Source organism: Pristiophorus japonicus, chromosome 3 (assembly GCF_044704955.1).
Source record: "Pristiophorus japonicus isolate sPriJap1 chromosome 3, sPriJap1.hap1, whole genome shotgun sequence".
Taxonomy (NCBI): Eukaryota; Metazoa; Chordata; class Chondrichthyes; family Pristiophoridae; genus Pristiophorus; species Pristiophorus japonicus.
This window is the reverse complement of record NC_091979.1, coordinates 214119325-214144589: the sequence shown is the minus strand read 5'-3', so window position 1 is coordinate 214144589 and position 25265 is coordinate 214119325. Positions and strand designations below refer to the sequence as shown.

Below are 25265 nucleotides of genomic sequence, written 5' to 3'. Positions count from 1 at the left end.
ATAAAGCACCTTGGGATGTTTTACTACATTAAAGGCACTATATAAGGTTGGTGTTATTGTTGTTTAAGTCAAGGGGACACGGGGACACAGGTACAAGTTTATAAAAAGCAGATTCAGGACTGATTTTCGGGAGTCACTTGAGAGGCAGTAAGATACTTTTTTATTCATTCTGGGCATGTGGGTGTCACTGACAAGGCCAGTATTTATTGCCCATCCCTAGTTGTCCTTGAGAAGGTGGTGCTGATGGTCTCCAGTGGCCTCCCTCATCTGTACGTGTGTGTCATACAGTAGACATTCTCTTCATTCTCCCCCACCCGCCTCCACCAGCAGTCATTGAATGTGGTTGATGGGACTGTTCCAGAGGTTCTGGTGCCTCTCCCATGTCTTACCCCCAAGTGACCCAAGCAGCAAGTGTCGGGAGGCTGCGTCCCCTCTGAGCCTGGTCCTATCCTCACCCAAGTGACCTTTCCTGCAGGGAACCCTGACTGATGTTCCCCCGTCCTGGTCTAGAGGACACTGATGCTAATTGTAGGATCTCCACTGCAGGTCTCCCCGGCTAACTCAGCACTGACCATCAATCACACCTCATCTGTGAGGCCTGTGCCTTTACCCACCAGGATAAAGCACAGACTTGTAGAGATAAGCCTCTCGGAGAGCCCTAAGGCTGTTTTCTTGTGCTGCAGACGTGAACAAGCTGTGGAGAAGAAATACCCAGGAACATACAAGCGACACCTGGTCAGGCCGATAATCCGCACCAATGCCGTGGAGAAACTGATCAAGAAGAAGGCATCGAGCCACAAACCTGGAGCCCAAGGGAAGCGGTGAGTGAGCATGTAGACGGAATAACTGCTTACTTGCCCTCAGCGGGGCTAGTTAATGCTATGAGGCTGTGTCTGAAGACTCTGTGCCCTAAGAGTCTTCATCACCAAAGAACAAAAGCTTTCATTTTTGGTTAGCTCGGTGTATGACACAATGGGAAACCCAACACTGTCTGACACAATGAGAAACCCAACACTGACACAATGGGAAACCCAACACTGTCTGACACAATGGGAAACCCAACACTGACACAATGGGAAACCCAACATTGTCTGACACAATGGGAAACCCAACACTGACACAATGGGAAACCCAACATTGTCTGACACAATGGGAAACCCAACACAATGGGAAACCCAACCCTGTCTGACACAATGAGAAACCCAACACAATGGGAAACCCAACACTGTCTGACACAATGGAAAACCCAACACTGTCTGACACAATGGGAAACCCAACACTGACACAATGGGAAACCCAACATTGTCTGACACAATGGGAAACCCAACACAATGGGAAACCCAACCCTGTCTGACACAATGAGAAACCCAACACAATGGGAAACCCAATACTGAAGCAATGGGAAAGCCAACACAATGGGAAACCCAACACTGACACAATGGGAAACCCAACACAATGGGAAACCCAACACTGTCTGACACAATGGGAAACTCAACACTGACACAATGGGAAACCCAACACTGACACAATGGGAAACCCAACACTGACACAATGGGAAACCCAACACTGACCCAATGGGAAACCCAACACTGACCCAATGGGAAACCCAACACTGACACAATGGGAAACCCAACACAATGGGAAACCCAACACTGACACAATGGGAAACCCAGCACTGACACAATGGGAAACCCAACACTGACACAATGCGAAACCCAACACTGGCACAATGGGAAACCCAACAATGACACAATGGGAAACCCAACACCTAACTAACAAATCTTCAAACCCATCTACCGGGGAAATCTCAGCGGTTAGCTTTCAGTTTGCCTGGTGCGGAGTGCGCACTCTCACGCCATAGGGACACACCCCACTTACCAAAACCAGAAATTTGGTTGGAACCTGAGTCAGGTTGGCAACACTCAAGGCTCAGGGATTCCCAGGTCTGCCACGGATCATGCTGGAATTTAACTAGTTCACACCGCAGTGTCCATCAGTCTGCTGTGGATTGCCTGGCAAGCAGCATCGGCAATGGGCAGGGTTAAAATTGTCCTATCGTATTCGTTACACCTTATTATAATGGACTGAGACTAATTGACAACCATAGGGATTCATTCTTTCTCCACCGTAGCTCTAAGTGCTGTTATGTTTTGGGGTTCAGTGTTGCTGACTGTCATGAATAATATGAATAAACCTCGGCCTGAATTTGATGGTCCTACCGCCAGCTGCCACCGAGTTTTCTCAGCGACTTCCCCGTTTTTCCGGCGCTCTCCCCTCTGTGGGAAATTGGTGAGGCCCTCACGCCGCTGGGGAGTGTCCGACGGCCTGCGCCGGCGTGCAACGCCGAAAAAAGTCCTCCCACCTGAGCTTCATCTGAGCGGTCCTCCGCTCCTTCAGGAGAAAAGACCACCGCATGGAAGCAGATCTTATCTGAATGGTAGGTATGAAGACCTGCAAGAAAAGGTAAATGAGATTTTTTTTTCTTTACTTCTTTTACAGCGATTTTGTGTGAAAGAGTCCTCTGAAGGTTTTGTGATGTTTTGTTTTTTATTTTTTTAACTTTTTTCTTGTGCGTTCCCTCCTCCCTGGGCCCGACTCCAGCCTCGGCGTAACTTTCTCCAGGATTACATTTGCCACCCAGAATCCCAACGACTGCCCTCTACCGCCCATAATTGACATGTAACGCCCATTTTTGCCGCTGGCCGCTTTTTTCCTTCTTTTTTTGACCAAACTTCCGCCCAAAGTACCGTCAGGATCTTAGTGGTATTTTCGATGGTAAATGGGCGGAACTTGCCTTTGATCAATTTCGGCCCCCATGTCCCTGAACGGTGCTTTAAACTGCCCAGAATCCAGGTCATTAATGAAATCAAAAGGCTTGAAAACTGGGCTGTATCTATAGCGTGGCATCTGAACCGCAATGCTAGTTTTGTGCCCAGGTATATGTTGAAAATCACAGTTATTCACTGCTATCTCCCCACTGGAGCCAAACTGACTAAAGACCAGGGCGCCCACAGCCTCAAATGAACACACCTTCGAGCACCGACCTGGCCGTCAAAGGGTCGTCACCTCAATCAGCCTGCAGGTCTGAGACACAACTGTCAATCCAAGCCTCCACCCTAGGTCAGGATTCCATCTTTGAACTGTGCCAGATAACTTAAACTAGTTGTCATTATAAACAGACATTAACAAGCCTTGCATCTTTAATGACATAGCTGCTGTTTACAGTGTTCAAACACAAGATGGTGCTTCTGTAACACGTAAACTGATAGCTTGGGCCACTTAAATAATTCAGTGATATATTGATCATATTCATCAGCCATGATCTAATTGAAGGGCGGAACAGGCTCAGGGATTGAAGGGTTTACTCCTGTTCTTATGTTGCTCTGTAATTCCCCTTTGTTGGAAAGACACACATTCATTGACTTTGCCCCGTCAGACTGTAACATGCTGCAGTGTACCTCACAAATACAGCTAACAGTGTACTGAGGGGAGTTATAAAGAACAATCAGCAAACTAACACAGGGATTTTAGTCAACATGCACATATCTATTACTTGATGCCTGTAACTCGTTAAAACCACAGTATATTTAAATATAAATAAGAACAAATGTACAAGGGCTTTAAACCTTTAAACCCATGCCAAGTCTTATGTAAAATCTTGACTTCCTATGAAATCCAAGATAATGCCACATTGGTGCAGCTGGTATCGCTCTTCTGAGACTGTGGCAGAGAGATACATTGTTAGGGCACTGTAGAGGGAGCTTTACTCTGTATCTAACCCGTGCTGTACCTGCCGTGGGAGTGTTTGATGGGACAGTGCAGAGTGAGTTTTACTCTGTATCTAACCCGTGCTGTACCTGCCCTGGGAGTGTTTGATGGGACAGTGCAGAGTGAGTTTTACTCTGCATCTAACCCGTGCTGTACCTGCCGTGGGAGTGTTTCATGGGACAGTGCAGAGTGAGTTTTACTCTGTATCTAATCCGTGCTGTACCTGCCCTGGGAGTGTTTGATGGGACAGTGCAGAGTGAGTTTTACTCTGTATCTAACCCGTGCTGTATCGGCCCTGGGAGTGTTTGATGGGACAGTGCAGAGTGAGTTTTACTCTGTATCTAACCCGTGCCTGGGGATGAAGTACAGAGACGGGGCTCCTTGTGTTCATTAGCAGCCCATTGACCTCCAGCAGTGTGTGTGATCACTGTACTTAACCTGCTGTTCTTTTGGCTTCCGCAGACCCGACCTCCTGAGGTCAGATGGCATCGGGCCGAGTCTGGAAGTCGGCCCAGCACACTCGCCTGTTTCCGGCAGCCCGAAGTTGTCCACCATCCCGGGGAAGGCGAGGTACCGCAGCAAGCCACGGCACCGGCGCAACAACAGCAAGGGCAGCCATCAGGAATTTGCGGGGGTCCTGCGGGCTATCACGGCCCCGGAGGAGTGCGCCCTCCACCACCAGCACCGCCTGGGAGATGCTGCCAGCTGTGTGCACAATCTGAAGTACTTTGGCCCCGCAGCAGCACTGAGGAGCCCTCACACTGACCACCTGCAGTGCAAGATGTCTGGCTCTAGCCCCGACCTTATCTCCACCACGCTGGCCGCGACCTGCAGGAGGGGCTTGGAGAACGGGAGTACGGCGGACTGCGGGCATGGCACCGCCGGTCAGGGCACCGTATGCCAAGATTGCAGAGAGCTGAAGGACGGCACAAGAGTTGAGAGACTGTCCAACGCAAGCGAGGTGGACCCTGCCGGCCCGAGCCTCTCCCAATCGCCAGCGCACCCTCCCGCGGCTCACTACCAGAGCCCCAGGCTTCAGGACAGCAGCAGGTCCTTGGAGGAAAAGCAAGCAGAAAGCTGCAAAGCAGGATCTTCCCTGAGCACCCCTCAGCACCTCACCCCACCCACACTACCTCGCAAGCTGAGAGCTCTCAGAAAGGAGGTAAGAATACAACAAACCCACCAGGCAGTTCCTGAGCTTGGCTCATGAGAAAATAAAGAATTGGGGCAACTCTCCCAGGATCAGTACAGGTATTAGGTTGAAGTTGGTATATGGACTTTCAAAAGACATTTGACAAAGCACCACATATTAGACTTGTTAGAAAAATTAAAGGACATAGGATTAAAGGGACAGTGGCAGAATAGATACAAAATTGGCTAAGGGACAGAAAGCAGAGAATAGTGGTTATTTTTCAGATGGGAGAGGTATGTAGTAGTGTCTTGAGGAGTCAGTATTAGGACCACTACTCGTTTTAATATATATTAATGATCTAGGCTTGGGTATACAGGGCATAATTTCAAAGTTTCTAGATGGTAAGAAACTCGGAAATGTAATAAACAGTGAGGCGGATATTAACAGACTTCAAGAGGACATAGACAGACTGGTAAAACAGACAGACATATGACAGATGCAATTTAACACAAAGAAGTGTGAAGTAATTCATTTTGGAAGGAAGAATGAGGAGAGGCAATATAAACTAAATGTTACAATTACAAGGAACAAAGATACCTGGGGGTGTATGTCCAAAAATCTTTGAAGGTGACAGGACAAGTTGAGAAGGCTGTTAAAAAAGCACACAGGATCCTTCACTTTATAAATAGAAGCAGAGTACAAAAGCGAGGAAGTTATGCTAAACATTTATAAAATACTGATTCAGCCCCAGCTGGAGTATTGTATCCAATTTTGGACAATACATTTTAGGAAGGATGTCAAGGGCTTAGAGAGGATGCAAAAAACATGTACTAGAATGGTACCATCAGTTACATGGAGGGACTGGAGAAACTGGGGTTGTTCTCCTTAGAGCAGAGAAAGTTAAGGGAGATTTAATAGATGTGTTCAAAATCATGAACGGTTTTTGTTAGAGTAAATAAGAAGTGGCAGAAGGGTCAGTAACCAGAGGACACAGATTTAAAGGGGAATTGGCAAAAGAACCAGAGGTAACATGAGAAAAATAATAACGCAGTGAGTTGTTATCTGGAATACACTGCCTGAAAGAGTGGTGGAAGTAGATTCAATAATAATCCAATTTCAAAAGGGAACTGGATAATATTTGAAGTGGAAAAAATTGTAAGGCTATGGGGAAAGAGTAGGGGAGTGGAAGTTACTGGATTGCTCTTCCAAAGAGCTGGCGCAGACTCAATGGGCTGAATGGCCTCCTGCTGTGCTATAGCATTCTATGATTCTATAAATTCTATGAACTTTTAACCTTTGGACTGCGTGTTGTTCCTTCACCTTCATTAGCTGCAAAGTACCTACCACAACCTCAAGAAGTTCCAAAACGCTTTGCAGCCAATAAAGTACTTTTGAAGTGAAGACACTGTTGTAATGTAGGAAACGCGGCAGTCAATTTGCGCACAGCAATCTCCTACAAACAACAGTGAGATAACACCAGATAATCTGTTTTTGGTGTTGTTGAGGGATAAATATTGTCCAGGCCACTAGGGAGAACTCCCCTGCTCTTCTTCAAAATAGTGCCATCTTTTATATCCACCTGAGAGAGCAGACAGGGCCTCAATTTAACATCTTATCTGAAAGATGGCAGTTCCAATACTGCAGCACTCCCTCAGCACTGCACCAATGTGTTAGTCTGTATTATGTGCTGAAGTCCATGGAGTGGGACTTTGAACCCACGATCTTCTGACTCCAAGGCCGAGAGTGCTACCCACTGAGCCACAGCTGATACCTGATAACCTTGCATCATTCTGCCGCAATTAATGAAGTTGCAGTTTCTCCATCTCTCCAATATTTGACAAGAGTTTGGAGAATGAGATCGCCATTTGCCACTATTCTGCCGTGTAGTGGCTGATAGAGGACTATAAGAGCAGGAGTAGGCTGTTCAGCACCTTGAGCCTGCTCCACCATTCAATTAGATCATGGCTCAACCCCGTTTGCCCACCTATGGTCCATAGCCCTTGACACCTTAACCCAATAAAATTTATCAATCTCAGTCTTGAAAGCTCTCTTGAGCATCCCTGATTATAATCGTTCAACCATAGGTGGCCGTGCCTTCAACTGCCTAGGCCCTAAGCTGTGGAATTCACTGCCTAAACCTCTCCACCTCTCTCTCCTCCTTCAAGATGTTCTTTAAAACCTACCTCTTTGGCCAAGCTTATGATCATCTGCCATAATTTCTTCTTATGTGGCTCGATATCACATTTTTGTCTTATAATCCTCCTGTGAAGCGCCTTGGTTTGTTTTACTAAGTTAAAGGTGCTATACAAATACAAGTTGTTGTTGTTGTTGAAAGCTCCAATTGAACCCCAGCCTTTAGGGGAGACAGTTCCAGATTTCTACTACCCTTTAGGTGAAACTATCTGATCTGTCGTGGACTGAATTGCTGTAATGTGTGTCAGTGGGGAAGGTTGGCACTCAGAAGATTAATGATGGGGTGACGATGGCGGGGGTGGGGGACAGTGTCAGCACAGCCTTCATCCTTCAAAACTGAATTTATTCTTTAACGCAAGGGCCACCCTGCATCAGAGGACTCTTGGGATTGAGCAGGGGGAGCCAACTCCACCCAGCTGCGTAGAGGAAAGACAGTGCAGCCCCCCATCCCCGAGAGACAACAGCAACTTGTATTTGTTTAGGGCCTTTAACAGAGAGAGATAGTGATAGAGAGAGACAGTTATACAGGGAGACAGAGATAGAGAGAGCCAGATAGAGAGAGAGTGAGACAGGGAGAGAGTGTCAGAGAGAAAGACACAGGTAGAGACAGTCAGAGAGAGAGAGAGAGAGCCACAGAGAGGCAGACAGGCCTGAGCACTGCAACAGCCAATATTAGCTAATTGAGCACAGAATGTGGACCTTCTGGTCTGCACCAGGCAGTGCCTCTACTCACTCACTCTTCAGGGGAGCTGGTTGGATTTTCCTTGTACAAAGGTCAGTACGATTTGCTCAGCAAAGCAAAGGTCCCAATCCCTGGGTTAATGTCATGCGAACCATTCAGAAATCGCTGAGTGCTCAGTATCTGATAGCTCTCAAGCCAGCAATGTTGATTCCAAACCAGCACATGTCAGTAGCGGACACAATTGTGTGACTGGATGGTGATGTACCGGATATTTTATTCAGTGAGAGCCAAGGCCCACAGTGCAGGCAGCACCAAGTTTGAACAGAGAAGTGATTGTGTAACGCCAAGATTACAGGAGGGAGGGAGGGTTGAGGGGGGTGAGGAGTTCCACAGTTTTGAATTCCTGGAAAAGACTGAGTAGGAGACTGGTCAGTGAGTCTTATGGGGTCGATATTAACCCCCCACCCGCTCTCCTCCACCACCACCATGACAGACTGGATAGGGAGGCAGTTCAAAATTAAAAATCAATCTGGCCGGCTGCCAGTTGAAAAAATGATAATGAGGTCCTGTCGTTAAATTCGGCAGGTCCTCCACATCCCCGGCCTCACTGGATTTGCCCCACACTACCCCACTCGCCCACACCCTCCCTGCCTCCCTGTAAAAACAGGGCTTTGGTTTCAACAATTTGGAAGAGCATGTTGTATTTGAAGCTCAGAAGGAACAAGAGAGCTGAGAGGAGTATTCATAATAATATTGATAAAGTGGAGAGAGTCAAGGAGAGGTATGAGTGAGAGAGGAAGCTGGAAAGGAGAGATGCGAAAAGGGCCCAATGCAAACGCTTCATGACATCTTATCATGTGAAAGATTCCTGACATTTTTTTTGAATCATGCACTAACACAGATTCAGACAGCCTGTGAGAGTGCGTCAATCTCCTGACCCTTGTCATGTTGGGATTGGTTTGTCATTCCATCGTATGATATCATTTGAGGTAACGTTACACTCTGCTCATCTCACTGACTGCTGACAGGGTGAGTTGGAGGACTGTGTTGTCAGCAGAGCATGTTTCAAGCTGTTGATTCTATGCCACCTGCTAACTGTGAGAAGGACACGGGTTGGCAGGACTATGTGCCACGTAGCTGTTGGTGTGAATCATGTAACAGCCCAACCCAGATAGTGGGTCAGAGGCACACGGAACAATCCCTGGGAATGGGGTCTGTTATGTATGGAGAAAGAGTCAGACTGAACACTGTGAGCTCAAAGTAAAGTGTGACCGAAATCTTTTATTGCAGGTCCCCAGAGTGCCTCTCCAACCTGTGAGGCCTCCTTAAATACCTGTGCTCCCAAGAGATTATGGGATCCCTTGAGACTCCAGGGGATGAGCCTTCTGGTGGCTTTACAGAGTAAATACAAGTTTACATATATAACAACACTTCTCTCCCCCCCCCCCCCCCCCCCCAAAGTCAGTCGATCTGAGGCCCTTCTTGTCCTGGTTGATCGTCTCAGTGTGAAAGCTGGTGGTGTTGAATCATTTGTTGGGCCCTCGCTGGGCTGCTGTGCAGCTGGCCTTGCTGGGCTGCCTGGTGTATTGGGTCCTGCTGGGCTGCTGTGGATGATGGGTTCTGCTTTGTGGTCAACCGTGGTGCCGGTTGCCACTGGTGTGTATGTTGGGGGGTCAAAAAAGGTAGGGTACAAGGTGGGTTGCTCAGGGTAGTCCATGACTCTGAGTTTGATTTGGTCCAAGTGTTGCCGGTGAATGAATCCATTTGAAAGTTTGACCCGAAACACCCTGCTCCCCTCTTTGGCCACGACAGTGCCGGGAAGCCACTTGGGACCTTGTCCATAATTCAATACAAATACAGGGTCATTGATTTCAATTTCGCGTGACACATTTGCGCTATCATGGTATGCACTTTGTTGAAGCCGCCTGCTCTCTACCTGTTTATGTAGATCAGAGTGAACTAACGAGAGCCTTGTCTTAAGTGCTCTTTTCATGAGCAGTTCAGCAGGTGGGATCCCAGTGAGTGAGTGGGGTCTCGTGTGGTAGCTAAGCAGGACTCGGGATAGGTGAGTCTGCAGTGAGCCTTCAGTTACCCTCTTCAAGCCTTGCTTGATGGTTTGCACTGCTGTCTCTGCCTGACCATTGGACGCTGGTTTAAACGGGGCAGATGTGACATGTTTGATCTCGTTACGGGTCATGAATTCTTTGAACTCAGCACTGGTAAAACATGGCCCATTGTCGCTCACCAGAACATCGGGTAGGCTGTGTGTGGCAAACATGGCCCGCAGACTTTCAGTAGTGGCAGCGGACGTGCTAGCCGACATTATCTCACATTAATCCACTTGGAATATGCGTCTACAACCACAAGGAACATTTTACCCAAGAACGGGCCTGCATAGTCGACGTATACCCTAGATCATGGTTTGGAATGCCAAGACCATAAACTTAGCGGCGCCTCCCTGGGTACATTGCTTAACCACGAGCATGTATTACATCTGTGAATGCAGGACTCTAAGTCCGCATCGATGCCGGGCCACCACACGTGGGATCTGGCTATCGCTTTCATCATTACGATGCCTGGGTGGGTACTGTGGAGGTCATTGATGAAGGTGTCTCTGCCCTTCTTGGGGACCACTACACGAATGCCCCACAGAAGGCAGTCTGCCTCTATAGACATTTCATCTTTGCACCGCTGGAACGGCTTTATCTCTTCCTGCATTTCCACTGGGACACTGGATCAGCTTCCGTGAAGCACGCAGCTTTTGACTAGGGATAATAAGGGATCCTGGTTCGTCCAGGTTTAGATCTGCTGGGCAGTGACGGGTGATTGCTCACTCTCAAATGCTTCCATAACCATGGCTAAATCTGTGGGCTGTCCCATTTCCACCCCCGTGGTGGACAATGGCAGCCTACTGAGAGCATTGGCGCAGTTTTCTGTTCCTGGCCTGTGGCGGATGGCGTAGTTGTATGCGGACAACGTGAGCGCCCATCTCTGGATGCAGGCCGATGCGTTTGTTTTTATCCCTTTACTCTCGGAAAACAGGGATATGAGTAGCTTATGGTCAGTTTCCAATTCGAATCTTAGCTCAAACAGGTATTGATGCATTTTCTTTACCCCATAGACACACGCTAACGCTGCTTTCTCAATCATGCTGTAGGCTCTCTCAGCCTTAGACAGACTCCTGGATGCATAAGCAACCGGTTGCAGTTTCCCGAAATCATTAGCTTGTTGCAATACACACCCGACACCATATGACGACGCATCACATACTAGTACCAAACTCTTACACGGATCATACAATACAAGCAATTTGTTTGAGCATAACAATTTTCTCGCTTTTACAAAGGCATTTTCTTGGCTTTTGCCTCAAACACATTCGTCCCCTTTTCATAGTAAGACATAGAAACATAGAAACATAGAAACATAGAAAATAGGTGCAGGAGTAGGCCATTCGGCCCTTCTAGCCTGCACCGCCATTCAATGAGTTCATGGCTGAACATGCAACTTCAGTACCCCATTCCTGCTTTCTCACCATACCCCTTGATTCCCCTAGTAGTAAGGACTTCATCTAACTCCTTTTTGAATATATTTAGTGAATTGGCCTCAACAACTTTCTGTGGTAGAGAATTCCACAGGTTCACCACTCTCCGGGTGAAGAAATTCCTCCTCATCTCGGTCCTAAATGGCTTCCCCCTTATCCTCAGACTGTGTCCCCTGGTTCTGGACTTCCCCAACATTGGGAACATTCTTCCTGCATCTAACCTGTCTAACCCCGTCAGAATTTTAAACGTTTCTATGAGGTCCCCTCTCATTCTTCTGAACTCCAGTGAATACAAGCCCAGTTGATCCAGTCTTTCTTGATATGTCAGTCCCGCCATCCCGGGAATCAGTCTGGTGAACCTTCGCTGCACTCCCTCAATAGCAAGAATGTCCTTCCTCAGGTTAGGAGACATGTAGTGGTTCTAACAGTATGCTGAGACCCGGTAAGAAGTTACCACAGTAGTTCAGGAGTTCCAGAAATGACCGCAGCTCCGTCACATTTTGTGGCCTCGGTGCGTTCTCGATTGCCTCCGTCTTTGCGTTGGTGGGCCTGATGCCATCTGCCGCAATCCTCCTTCCCAAGAACTCCACTTCAGGCGCCAAGAAAATGCACTTTGAGCGTTTTAACCTGAGTCCCACGCGGTTAAGTCGACTAAGAACCTTTTCCAGGTTCTGCAGATGCTCAGCTGTGTTCCGACCTGTGACCGAGATGTCGTCCTGGAAGACCACGGACTGCGGGATTGCCTTCAGTAAGCTTTCCATGTTTCTCTGGAATATCGCCGCCGCTGATTGAATTCCAAATGGGCATCTGTTATAAACAAAAAGACCTTGGTGCGTGTTGATGCAGGTGAAGGCCTTCGATGATTCCTCCAGTTCCTGCGTCATGTAGGCTGAAGTCAGATTCAGCTTCGTGAACGTCTTTCCTCCCGCCAGCGTTGCAAAGAGGTCGTCAGCCTTTGGTAGTGGGTATTGGTCCTGCAAAGAGAAACGATTGATAGTTACTTTGTAATCGCCACAGATTCTGACGGTGCCTTCTTCCTTGAGGACAGGAACGATCGGGCTGGTTCACTCATTGAACTCGATCGGTGAGACGATGCCCTCTCGTTGCAGCCGGTCTAGCTCGATCTCTACCCTTTCTCTCATCATGTACGGTACTGCTCTCGCCTTGGGATGGATGGGTCGCGCCCCCAGAATTAGGTGGATCTGCACTTTTGCTCCTTGGAATTTGCCAATGTCTGGTTCGAACAGCGAAGCGAACTTGTTTAAGACCTGGGCACACAAAGTGTCATCAGCGGGTGAGAGCGCTCGGACATCATCCCAGTTCCAGCGTATCTTTCCCAGCCAGCTCCTGCTGAGCAGCATGGGACCATCGCCCAGTACCACCCAGAGTGGTAGCTTATGCACTGCTCCATCGTAGAAGACTTTTACGGTAGCACTGCCAATTATGGGAATCAGTTCTTTCATGTAAGTTCTTAGTTTTGTACGAATTGGAGTTAAGACTGGCCTTGAGGCCTTGTTGCACCACAGTCTTTCGAAAGTCTTTTTGCCCATGATGGACTGGCTCGCGCCCGTGTCCAGTTCCATTGACACCGGGAGTCCATTTAGTTCAACATTCAGCATTATCGGGGGACAATTCGTGGTGAATGTGTGCACCCCATATACCTCTGTCTCCTCAGTCTGAGGCTCTGGTTCATCGTGATCCTCCGTGGATCTGTCCTCTTCTGCAATATGGTGGTTTGCAGGTAAAGCAGGTTTTGCAACTTGCTTGCACATACGTTGGAGGTGTCCCATTGTTCCCACAGCCCTTGCAAACATACCCTTTCAATCGGCATGAATGGAAACAATGATAACCCCCGCAGCGCCAACAAGGAGTTAATGGCCTTGCATTCATCTCCCTTGATGGTGGACTCTGACACATCTGCGGACGTGTAGCTGCAGGTATGTGTGAACTGCCCTGTACGTTGCGGTTCGAAAACAACATCACTTTGTTCACAGTACTTGTAGCAGCATTTGTGTGCTGAGAGATTTGCTAAGTATTGTCACTGGTGGCAATGAATGCCTGGGCTATCGCTATGGCCTTACTCAAAGTTGGGTCTCTTCAGTCAAATGTTTGTGAAGTATGGTTTCGTGGCCAATGCTAAGTACGAAATAGTCTCTGAGCATGTGCTCCAAATGTCCTTCAAATTCACAATGTCCTGCAAGGTATCTAAGCTCGGCGACATAACTCGCCACTTCCTGGCCTTCAGACCTTTTGTAGGTGTAGAACCAGTACTTTGCCATCAGAACGCTTTCCTTCGGGTTCAAATGCTCTCGGACCAGTGTGCACAAATAATGATACGATTTCTCCGTGGGTTTCGCTGGAGTGAGCAGATTCTTCACGAGGCCATACATTGGTGCCCCAAAGACGGTGAGGAGGATTGCCCTTCGTTTGGCAGCGTTCACTTCCCCATCTAGTTCGTTGGCCACATTGGTCGAGTCGCTCCACAAAAGTTTCCCAATCATCTCCCTCCCAGAATTTCTCCAGGATGCCCACTGTTCTCTGCATCTTTGGGTTCGCTTATCTGTATCTCGTCGGCAGTTGTTATGTGTGGAGAAAGAGTCAGACTGAACACTATGAGCTCAAAGTAAAGTGTGACTTTAGTCTTTTATTGCAGTTCTCCAGAGTGCCTCTCCAACCTGTGAGGCCTCCTTAAATACCTGTGCTCCCAAGGGATTATGGGATCCCTTGGGACTCCAGGGGATGAGCCATCTGGTGGCTGTACAGAGTAAGTACAAGTTTACATATATAACAGGGTAATTACCATAATAGGAAGTGAGGGCAACAAGGACACCAACCCAGGAGAGAAGTCCGAATCTCTGAACAGAACCCCGCCACTCCAACAAGGGGAGCCACGGGATTCAGTGCAGGTTAGATACAACAACAATAAAAACAACTTGCATTTATGTAAACAAAGTCTTGCATTTATAAAGTGCCTTTCATATCCTAAGGACATCCCTAAGTGCTTTACAGCCAATGAAGTACTTTTGAAATGTGGTCACTGATGTAATGTGGGAAACGTGGCAGCCAACTTGCGCACTGCAAGCTCCCTCAAACAGCAATGTGATTATGACCAGATAATCTGTTTTAGTGATGTTGTTTGAGGAATAAATATTGGCCAGGACACCGGGGATAACTTCCCTGCTCTTCTTCGATATAGTGCCATGTCCACCTGAGAGAGCAGATGAGGCCTCGGTTTAACGTCTCATCCGACAGTGCAGCACTCCCTCAGCACTGCACTGGAGTGTCAGCCTAGATTTTTATGCTCAAGTCTCTGGAGTGGGACTTGAACTTTGTGAGTCAGAGGCAAGAGTGCTGCCACTGAGCCAAAATGTCCCAAGGCGCTTCACAGGATGTTATCAAACACAATTTGACACCAAGCCACCTAAGGAGGTAATTCGACAGGTGAGCAAAAGCTTGGTGAAAAAGTTAGGTTTTAAGAAGCATCTCATCGGAGGAAAGAAAGATGGAAAGGTTTAGGGAGGGAATTCAAGAGCTTAGGACCTAGTCAGCTGAAGGCACGGCCGCCAATGGTGGAGTGATTAAAATTGGACTTGAACAAGAGGCCAGAATTGGAGGAGAGCAGAGATCGCAGAGAGTTGTGGGGCTGGAGGAGTTACAGAGATAGGGAGGAGCGAGGCCATGGAGGGATTTGAAAACAAGGATGATAATTTTCAAAGTGAGACGTTGCTGGACTGGGAACCAATGTAGGTCAGTGAGCTCAGGGGCGATGAATGAACGGGACTTTGTGCAAGTTAGGATATGGGCAACAGAGTTTTGGATGAACTTAAGTTTATGTCGGGTGGAAGATGGGAGTCTAGAGGCATAGGTGAGGCTTTCAGTAGCAGATGGGCTGAGGCAAGTTGAGTGATGTTACAGAGATAGAAATAGGTGGTCTTAGTGCTGGAGAGGATATGTGGTCGGAATCTCATCTCGGGGTCAAGTAGCATGCAAAGGTTGCGAACGGTCTGGTTCAGCCTCAGACAGTGACCAGGGAGAAAGATGGAGTCAGTGGTGAGGGAACAGCATTTGTAGCGGAGACTAAAGGCAATAGCTTCGGTCATCCCAATATTTAGTTGGAGGATGTTTCTGCTTATTCAATACTGGATGTTAGACAAGCAGTCTAACAATCTAGAGGCAGTGGAGGAGTCGTGAGAGGTGGTTGCGAGGTAGAGCTGGGTATCGTCAGCGTACATGTAGAAACTGATGGTTTGTTTTTGGATGATGTCGCCAAGTAGATGAGAAATAGGAGGCAGCCTAGGATAGATCCTTGGGGAACACCAGAGGTAACAGTTGGGAGAGGGAAGAGAAGCCGTTGCAGGTAATTTGCTGGCTACAACTGGATAGATAAGAATGGCACCATGCGAATGCAGTAAAAACCCATCCAGTTCACAGGAAAGGAAATCTGCCGCCCTTACCCAGTCTGGCCTACATGTGACTCCAGACCCACAGAATGGTTGATTCTTAACTGCCCTCTGAAATGGCCTCATAAGTCACTCAGTTGCACCAAACCGCTACAAAGAACACCGGTTCAAGAGGGCAGCTCACCACCACCTTCTCAAGGACAATTCGGGATGGGCAATAAATGCTAGCCTTGCCCACGATGCCCACATGCCATGAACGAATAAATAAAAGTCCCACCCAACTGAGTGAAGCACCCTCTTTACTGTCCCATTAAACATTCCCAGGATAGATACAGCACGGGTTAGATACAGCATGAAGCTCCTATTTCACTGTAAATTTGCTGCAACTTCAGAACAGTGTCAATTCCAACTCTTGGGATCTCTGATTGTGATTTCAAACTTAGTGCTGAGTGCGCGTTGTTTTATCTCTGGAGCAGCGGGCACTCAGTACTGGAATTAGGCTGCCCCAACTGAAGCATGGTATTGTATTAAGCCGGACAAGAAACCATGCATGGTTAGGAATGTGAGTAACCTAAGTAAGCTGATGTAACCTAAGTAAGAAGCTCGTGCCTTCGGTGTATGTGCTGTATGGGACACAATGTGGCATTGTTTTCTGTTGGTCACAGAATGGAGACGACTCCTCCGAGGAAGAGGAGGGAGAAGTGGACAGTGAGGTGGAGTTTCCCCGCAGACAGAGGTAAGACATCAAATGCAGTCACCCTATGTGGATGAAACTTTCCTCCCCTTCCGAGTGTTCCGAGTGAGGCGTAGATTTAAGCACAAGGTCTTGTGAATGACTTCTATTCAGCAGTGAGACCATGATGTGAGGTCTGGTTGAAGTCTGGTGCAGCTGTGGTATAGTCAGTCATAGAATAGAATCATAGAATATTACAGTACAGAATCTTAAACACAGAAACATAGAAAATAGGTGCAGGAGTAGGACATTCGGCCCTTTGAGCCTGCACCGCCATTCAGTGAGTTCATGGCTGAACATGCAACTTCAGTACCCCATTCCTGCTTTCTCGCCATACCCCTTGATCCCCCTAGTAGTAAGGACTACATCTAACTCCTTTTTGAATATATTTAGTGAATCCTGTGCCGGCTCTTTGAAAGAGCTATCCAATTAGTCCCACTCACTCCGCTCTTTCCCCCTAGCACTGAATGATTTTCCTTTTCAAGTATCGAGCCAGTCCAGTCAGTGTGCCGCTAACCCAAAGCTTCTAAGGGACCCAGCCCTTGATCTGTGCTGAGACTCCAGATGGAGGCTGGGTGAGGATAGATTGGGCTGTGTTGCAACCCACATTGGACTATCCTAGCAACACTCACTGTCACGGCCACTTGGGTGATGTACCAGAGGGCCCCTAGCCCCCATGACACTGTGCTCCAGCAAGAAAAGAGGGGAGAAAATCACCAGGAAAAAAATTCTGTTGTCAAATATTTCAGCCGCTGTTTGTCCATCACACCTCAAAATCTCACACTTACAGGGCCTGAAATTCCGCTAGAGGTCCTCCCATGGGCAAACTAAAGAAAAAAGGTAAAAAAGGAAAAAAGGTGCACTTACCTACTGTTGCTGCGCCTGCTCAAACTTCCGAGCCTGAAGCCTTCACTCCTACGTGTTGGAGCACGTGCACGTTGGGACGTGCGCAGGGCTGGAGCTGCAGTCACATTGCTCTGGGCAGTCAATCAAGGTACAGTATTTTCTCATTCATAATAATGGGAACTCCGTAAGTTGGAGTTCCCATTATTATGAATGAGAACCCCCCCCCCCCACCTGCAAACATACAAAAAATCAATAAAAAATAGAAAAATACACAACATATTTAAGAATCATTTAAATTAAAGTTCTTAGAAAATATAATATTTTCCCGACTTTTTTTAAAGATGCCTTAAAATAAACTTAGCATAGTGGGGACGGTTCTTAACAATAAAGTATGTTTTCATATGTGTTTAATTTAATTTAAATGTTTTTATGTATTTTTAAACACTTGCGCCTTTATAAGTAGGCTATACGCCTGCTTTTTCAGGCGCAAGATTTTTGATGACATTTTCTGGGCAGGATATTTGTAAATATCGGAAACATAGAAACATAGAAAATAGATGCAGGAGTAGGCCATTCAGCCCTTGGAGCCTGCACCACCATTCAATAAGATCATGGCTGATCATTCACCTCAGTACCCCTTTTCTACTTTCTCTCCTTACCCCTTGATCCCTTTAGCCATAAGAGCCATATCTAACTCGCTCTTGACTATATCCAACGAACTGGCCTCAACAACTCTCTGCGGTAGGGAATTCCACAGGTTAACAACTCTCTGAGCGAAGAGGTTTCTCCTCATCTTAGTCCGAAATGGCTTACCCCTTATCTTTAGACTGTGTCCTCTGGTTCTGGACTTCCTCAACATTGGGAACATTCTTCCTGCATCTAACCTTTCCAGTCCCATCAAAATTTTATATGTTTCTATGAGATCCCCTCTCATCCTTCTAAACTCCAGTGACTACACGCCCAGTTGATCCAGTCTCTCCTCATATGTCAGTCCTGCCATCCCCGGAATCAGTCTGGTGAACCTTCACTGTACTCACTCAATAGCAAGAATGTCCTTCCTCAGATTAGGAGACCAAAACTGAACAAATAGTCCAGGTGAGGCCTCACCAAGGCCCTGTACAACTGCAGTAAGACCTCCCTGTTCTTATGCTGAAACCCCTAGCTATGAAGGCCAATATACCATCTGCCTTCTTCACCGCCTGCTGTACCTGCATGCAACTTTCAATGACTGATATACCATGACACCCAGGTCTCGTTGCACCTCCCCTTTTCCTAATCTGCCGCCATTCAGATAATATTCTGCCTTCGTGTTTTTGCCCCCAAAGTGGATAACCTCACATTTATCCACATTATATTGCATCTGCCATGCATTTGCCCACTCACCTAACCTGTTTAAGTCACCCTGCAGCCTCTTTGCGTCCTCCTCACAGCTCACACCGCCACCCAGCTTAGTGTCATCTGCAAACTTGATGATATTACACTCAATTCCTTCATCTAAATCATTAATGTAGATTGTAAATGGCTGGGGCCCTGCGGCACTCCACTAGTCACTGTCTGCCATTCTGAAAAGGACCAGTTTATCCCGACTCTCTGCTTCCTGTCTGCCAACCAGTTCTCTATCCACATCAGTACATTACCCCCAATATCATGTGCTTTGATTTTGCACATCAATCTCTTGAGGACTGGGAGAAATTTAGAATTCAGCAGAGGAGGACAAAGGGTTTAATTAAGAGGGGGAAAATAGAGTACGAGAGGAAGTTTGCCGGACACATAAAAACTGACTGCAAAAGCTTCTATAGGTATGTGAAGAGAAAAAGATTGATGAAGACAAACGTAGGTAGGTCCCTTGCAGTCGGATTCAGGTGAATTTATAATGGGGAACAAAGAAATGGCAGACCAATTGAACAAATACTTTGGTTCTGTCTTCATGAAGGAAGACACAAATAACCCCCCGGAAGTACTAGGGTACCAAGGGTCTAGTGACAAGGAGGAACTGAAGGATATCCTTATCAGGCGGGAAATTGTGTTAGCGAAATTGATGAGATTGAAGGCCGATAAATCCGTGGGGCCTGATAGTCTGCATCCCAGAGTACTTAAGGAAGTGGCACTAGAAATAGTGGATGCATTGGTGATCATTTTCCTACAGTCTATCGACTCTGGATCAGTTCCTCTGGACTGGAGGGTAGCTAATGTAAACACCACTTTTTAAAAAGAGAGGGAGAGAGAAAACGGGTAATTATAGACCGGTTAGCCTGACATCAGTAGTGGGGAAAATGTTGGAATCAATTATTAAGGATGAAAGAGCACAGCATTTGGAAAGCAGTGACAGGATCGGTCCAAGTCAGCATGGATTTATGAAAGGGAAATCATGCTTGACAAATCTTATGGAATTTTTTGAGGATGTAACTAGTAGAGTGGACAAGGGAGAACCAGTGGATGTGGTGTATTTGGACTTTCAAAAGGCTTTTGACAAGGTCCCACACAAGAGATTGGTGTGCAAAATCAAAGCACATGATATTGGGGGTAATGTACTGATGTGGATAGAGAACTGGTTGGCAGACAGGAAGCAGAGAGTCGGGATAAACTGGTCCTTTTCAGAATGGCAGACAGTGACTAGTGGAGTGCCGCAGGGCTCAGTGCTGGGATCCCAGCTATTTACAATCTACATTAATGATTTAGATGAAGGAATTGAGTGTAATATCTCCAGGTTTGCAAATGACACTAAACTGGGTGGCGGTGTGAGCTGTGAGGAGGACGCTAAGAGGCTGCGGGGTGACTTGGGCAGGTTAGGTGAGTGGGCAAATGCATGGCAGACGCAGTATAATGTGGATAAATATGAGGTTATCCACTTTGGGGGCAAAAACACGAAGGCAGAATATTATCTGAATGGCGGCAGATTAGGAAAAGGCGAGGTGCAACGAGACCTGGGTGTCATGTTTCATCAATCATTGAAAGTTGGCAAGCAGATACAGCAGGCGGTGAAGAAGGCAAATGGTATGTTGGCCTTCATAGCTAGGGGATTTGAGTATAGGAGCAGGGAGGTCTTACTGCAGTTGTACAGGGCCTTGGTGAAGCCTCACCTGGAACATTGTGTTCAGTTTTGGTCTCGTAATCTGAGGAAGGACATTCTTGCTATTAAGGAAGTGCAGCGAAGGTTCACCAGACTGATTCCCGGGATGGCAGGACTGGCATATGAGGAGAGACTGGATCAACTGGGCCTTTATACACTGGAATTTAGATGGATGAGAGGGGATCTCATACAAACATATAAGATTCTGATGGGACTGGAGAGCTTAGATCCGGAAAGAATGTTCCCAATGTTGGGGAAGTCCAGAACCAGTGGACACAGTCTTAGGATAAGAGGTAGGCCATTTAGGACTGAGATGAGGAGAAACTTCTTCATTCAGAGAGTTGTTAACCTGTGGAATTCCCTGCCGCAGAGAGTTGTTGATGCCAGTTCATTGGATATATTCAAGAGGGAGTTAGATATGGCCCTTACGGCTAAGGGGATCAAGGGGTATGGAGAGAAAGCAGGAAAGGAGTACTGAGGGAATGATCAGCCATGATCTTATCGAATGATGGTGCAGGCTCAAAGGGCCGAATGGCCTACTCCTATGTTTCTATATTTCTGTGTTTCTATGATCAATCAGAAAGCAACAGTCAGCAAACCACAGCCAATAAAACCAGCAAGGAGCTGCCACTTCTTCCCGGGAACAAAGGAAATCACTCAAATTATTTGCTGAAAGTACTTGTGCCGCCATCTTGTTTTGTCAATAACCTGAGGACGCAGCATTAAAAGTAAACTTTGTAATGTAATAGACAGGCAAAAAGATGCATAATTCACCACAAAAATGTTTATTTTACCCATACCTTTTTGTGTGTTTGAAATCTCTCCAACAATGTTCCCTTCAGAGGCCAGAAGCCTGGGCTTCGAGTTTTAAATGTCCCTTCCATTGTGGCTTCTTCTGCTGTGCTTTCTGGACAGTTAATTTGCCTTCAGGTTCTGCCCTATCACATGAACAGTCCTATTTTTCACACGACCCTCTTTTTTTTGGATTTTCTCTGTTTGTCTTAGTTATTCCATTTTTGTGACAGTATGTTTTTTTACTGTGGGCCTCGATCGCTCATGGACAACCTTGGGCCCCACAGTCCAAGGACCCTTTCTCATTGTATGGGTTTTTCCCTTTGTATTTTTGGAGCTGCTCCTTGTTCCTTTCCAGGGCAGGTTTGTTCTGACAGAATTCCTCCTTTTCCCTCATCCTCCATCAAAACGTACCCCATCTCTTCCTCAGCCATGGCAGCCAACTTGCCCTGTCACCTTTAAAGATTTGTGAATATGGACACCAAGGTCTCTCTGCTGATCTACGCTTTTCAAAATCATGCCATTTATAGTACACTGCCTTTCCATATTAGTCCTCCCATAGTGCATCGCTTCATGTTTCTCCGCATTGAACTCCATTTGCCATGCATCTGCCCATTTCACCAGTCTGTCTATGTCATCCTGAAGCCTATAACTATCCTCATCACTATCTACTATTTTGCCAAGTTTTGTATCATCGGCAAACTTTATAATGCTGTTCTCTATACCCGAGTCTAGGTCGTTTATAAAAATTGCAAAGAGTAATGGAGTCAAAACCACCTACCAGTCTGAAAAACATCCACCACCACCCTTTGCTTCCTGTTACTGAGCCAATTCTGAATCCATACTGCCACTTCTTAATGAGCCTTCAGTATGACACTTTGTCGAATGCCTTCCAAAAGTCCATATATACAATATCTACTGCACTACCTTGATCAACCTTCTCTGTTACCTCATCAAAGAATTTAATCAAGTTAGTCAGACACGATTTGTCTTAAACAAATCTATGCTTTTCTCCTCGATTAGCCCATGTTTTTTCAAATGAAAGTTTATTTTGTCCCCAATAATGGTTTCCAATAACTTCCCCATCACCGATGTTCGGTTGACTGGCCTGTAGTTTCCAGGTTTATCCCTCTTCCTTTTCTTGAATAGTAGTATAACATTAGCAACCCTCCAGTCCTCTGGCACTACCCCTATAGCCAATGAGGATTGAAAAATTATGACCGATGCCTCTGCTATTTCTAGCTTTGCTTCTTTCATCAATCTAGGATGCATTCCATCTGGACCAGGTGACTTACCAACTTTTAGTAATGCTAATCTTTTTAGTACATCTGTAAAATAAAGGGGCTTAAGATAAACAAATCGCCAGGACTTGATGATTTCCACCTCAGCCTATTAAAAGAAATAGTGAGGAAATTGCAGATGCTATAAGTCATAACTTTCCAAAACTCTTGATATTTAGGAATTGTGTCACTGGATTATAAAATTGCAAATGTCACTCCATTATTTAAGAAAGGAGAGAAGAATAATCCCTAAAATGAGTGGCTGGAGAGATGGTGCAGGTGGGTGGGCTTTAGATTCCTGAGGCATTGGGACCGTGTCTGGGGGAGATGGGACCTGTACAAGCGAGACGGGTTGCACCTCAACAGAGCCGGGACCAGTATCTTCACGGGAGGATTTTCTAGTGCTGTTGGGGAGCGTTTAAACTAGCTTGGCAGGGGGATAGGAACCGGAGAATAGATTCAGTGGGCAGAGAAGCAAAGCTGGAATTGGGCAGCAGAAAAGTAGAAAGTGAATTTAGAAGACAGAAGAAACAAGGGCTGGAAAATAGACAACAAGGGCGTTTGGCACCACTAAATTGCATATACTTCAATGCAAGGTTTATAGGGAATAAGGCAGATGAGCTGAGAGCACAGATAAACACTTGGGAGTATGATATTATAGCTATTACTGAGACATGGCTGAAAGAAGGGCAGGTATGGCAGTTCAACATTCCTGGTTACAGGGTTTTCAGACTGGATATAGAGGGGGTATAAAAAGAAGGGTGGGGGGGTTGCAGTATTAATTAAAGAAACAATTACAGCTTTGAGAAGGATTGATATGTTAGAGGGGTTATCAAACGAGGCAATATGAGTTGAATTGAAAAACAAAAAAGGGCAATCACACTACTGGGAGTGTACTATAGTCCCCGAAATAGTCAGAGGTGAGATAGAAGAACACATACGTGGGAAAATTGTTGCAAAGTTCAAAAACTATAGAGCTGTAATAGTGGGGGATTTCAACTACCCTAATATTAACTGGGAAAAAAGTAGTGTGAATAGTACAGAGGGTGCGGAATTCCTAAAATGCATTCAGGAGAACTTCTTTAGCCAGTATGTAACAAGCCAACAAGGGAGGGGGCAGATCTAGACTTGGTTTTGGGGAATGAAGAGGAGCAGGTGGAAGGGGTATCAGTGGGAGAGCATTTTTGTGCTTGTGATCATAATTCAGTAAGATGTAGGGTAGTTATGGAAAAGGATGAAGGTGGACCAGGAAAATGTTCTAAATTGGGATAAAGCCAATTTTGCTGAGCTGAGATGCGATTTGGCCAAAGTGGATTGGAAATGGCTGCTTGATGGTAAATCAGTGTCAGAGCAGTGGGAGGCATTCAAGGAGAGGATCCTGAGGGTACAGAGCAAGTATGTTCCCTTAAAAAAAAGAGTGCGGCTAACAAATCTAGAGCCCCCTGGATGTCAAGGGTAAGATAAAGAAAAAAAAGGATGCTTATGACAGATACCGAGAACTTAATACTACAAGAACTCTGGAGGAGTATAAGAAGTGCAGGGGTGCAATTAAATATATATCAGGAAAGCAAAGAGAGCATGAAAGAATGTTCGCAAGTAAAATCAGGGAAAACCCAAAGATGTTTTATAATTACATTAAGAGCAAGGGGATAACTAGAGAAAGAGTGGTGCCTATTAGAGACCATAAAGGAAATCTGTGTGTGGAGACAGAAGATGTGGGTAGGATTCTTAATGAATACTTTGCATCTGTTTTCACAAAAGAGAGGAGCAATGCAGACGTTTCAATGAGGGAGGAGGAGTGTGAAATATTAGAAGAGATAAACATAGAGAGAGAGGAAGTATTAAGGGGCTTGGCAGCATTGAAAGTGGATATATCCCCAGGCTTGGATGAAATGTATCCCAGGCTGTTAAGAGAAACAAAAGAGGAAATAGCAGAGGCTCTGATCATCATTTTCCAGTCCTCTCTGGCTACAGGTGTAGTGCCAGAGGAGTGGAGGACTGCTAATTTTGTACTTTTGTTTAAAAAGGGAGAAAGGTATAGACCGAGTAATTACAGGCCAGTCAGCCTAACCTCAGTGGTGGGAAAATTATTGGAAAAAATCCTGAGGATCAGGATAAATCTTCATTTGGAAAGACATGGATTAATCAAGGACAACCAGCATGGATTTGTTAAGGGATGGTAACCAGGAGAGTCGATGAGGGCAGTGGTTATGATGTAGTATATATGGATTTAGCAAAGTTTTTGATAAGGTCCCACATGGCAGACTGGTCACGAAAGTAAAAGCCCATGGGATCCAGAGCAAAGTGGCAAGTTGGATCCAAAATTGGCTCAGAGGCAGGAAGCAAAAGGTAATGGTTGGTGGGTGCTTTTGTGACTGGAAGGCTGTATCCAGTGGGGTTCCTCAGGGCTCAGTGCTGGGTCCTTTGCTTTTTGTGGTATATATCAATGATTTGGACTTGAATGTTGGGGATATGATTAAGAAGTTTGCAGATGATACTAAAATAGTCTGTGTGGTTGATAATGAAGAAGAAAGCAGCAGACGGCAGGAAAATATCAATGTACCGGTCAGGTAGGCAGAACAGTGGTATATAGAATTCAATCGGATAAGTGTGACGTAATGCATTTGGGGAGGTCGAACAAAGTAAGGGAATACACATTAAATGGTACGATACTGAAAAGTGTAGAGGAACAAAGGGACCTTGGAGTGCAGATCCACAGATCCCTGAAGGTAGCAGGCCAGGTAGATAAAGTAGTTTAGAAGGCATCTTGAATACTTGCCTTTATTAGTCGACGCATGGAATACAAGAGCAAAGAAGTTATGCTTGAA

General features: G+C 46.2%; 1 protein-coding gene across 1 annotated transcript in view; it reads left to right on the top strand.

Moving 5' to 3' along the window:
* map3k13 (mitogen-activated protein kinase kinase kinase 13) overlaps nt 1–25265 on the top strand; it is a 145182-nt gene that overhangs the window by 106557 nt on the left and 13360 nt on the right. The window contains exons 9-11 of the mRNA XM_070874915.1: nt 684–821; nt 4231–4930; nt 16382–16452. Coding sequence (XP_070731016.1) covers nt 684–821; nt 4231–4930; nt 16382–16452 — 909 coding nt within the window. The remainder of the gene's footprint in view (nt 1–683; nt 822–4230; nt 4931–16381; nt 16453–25265) is intronic.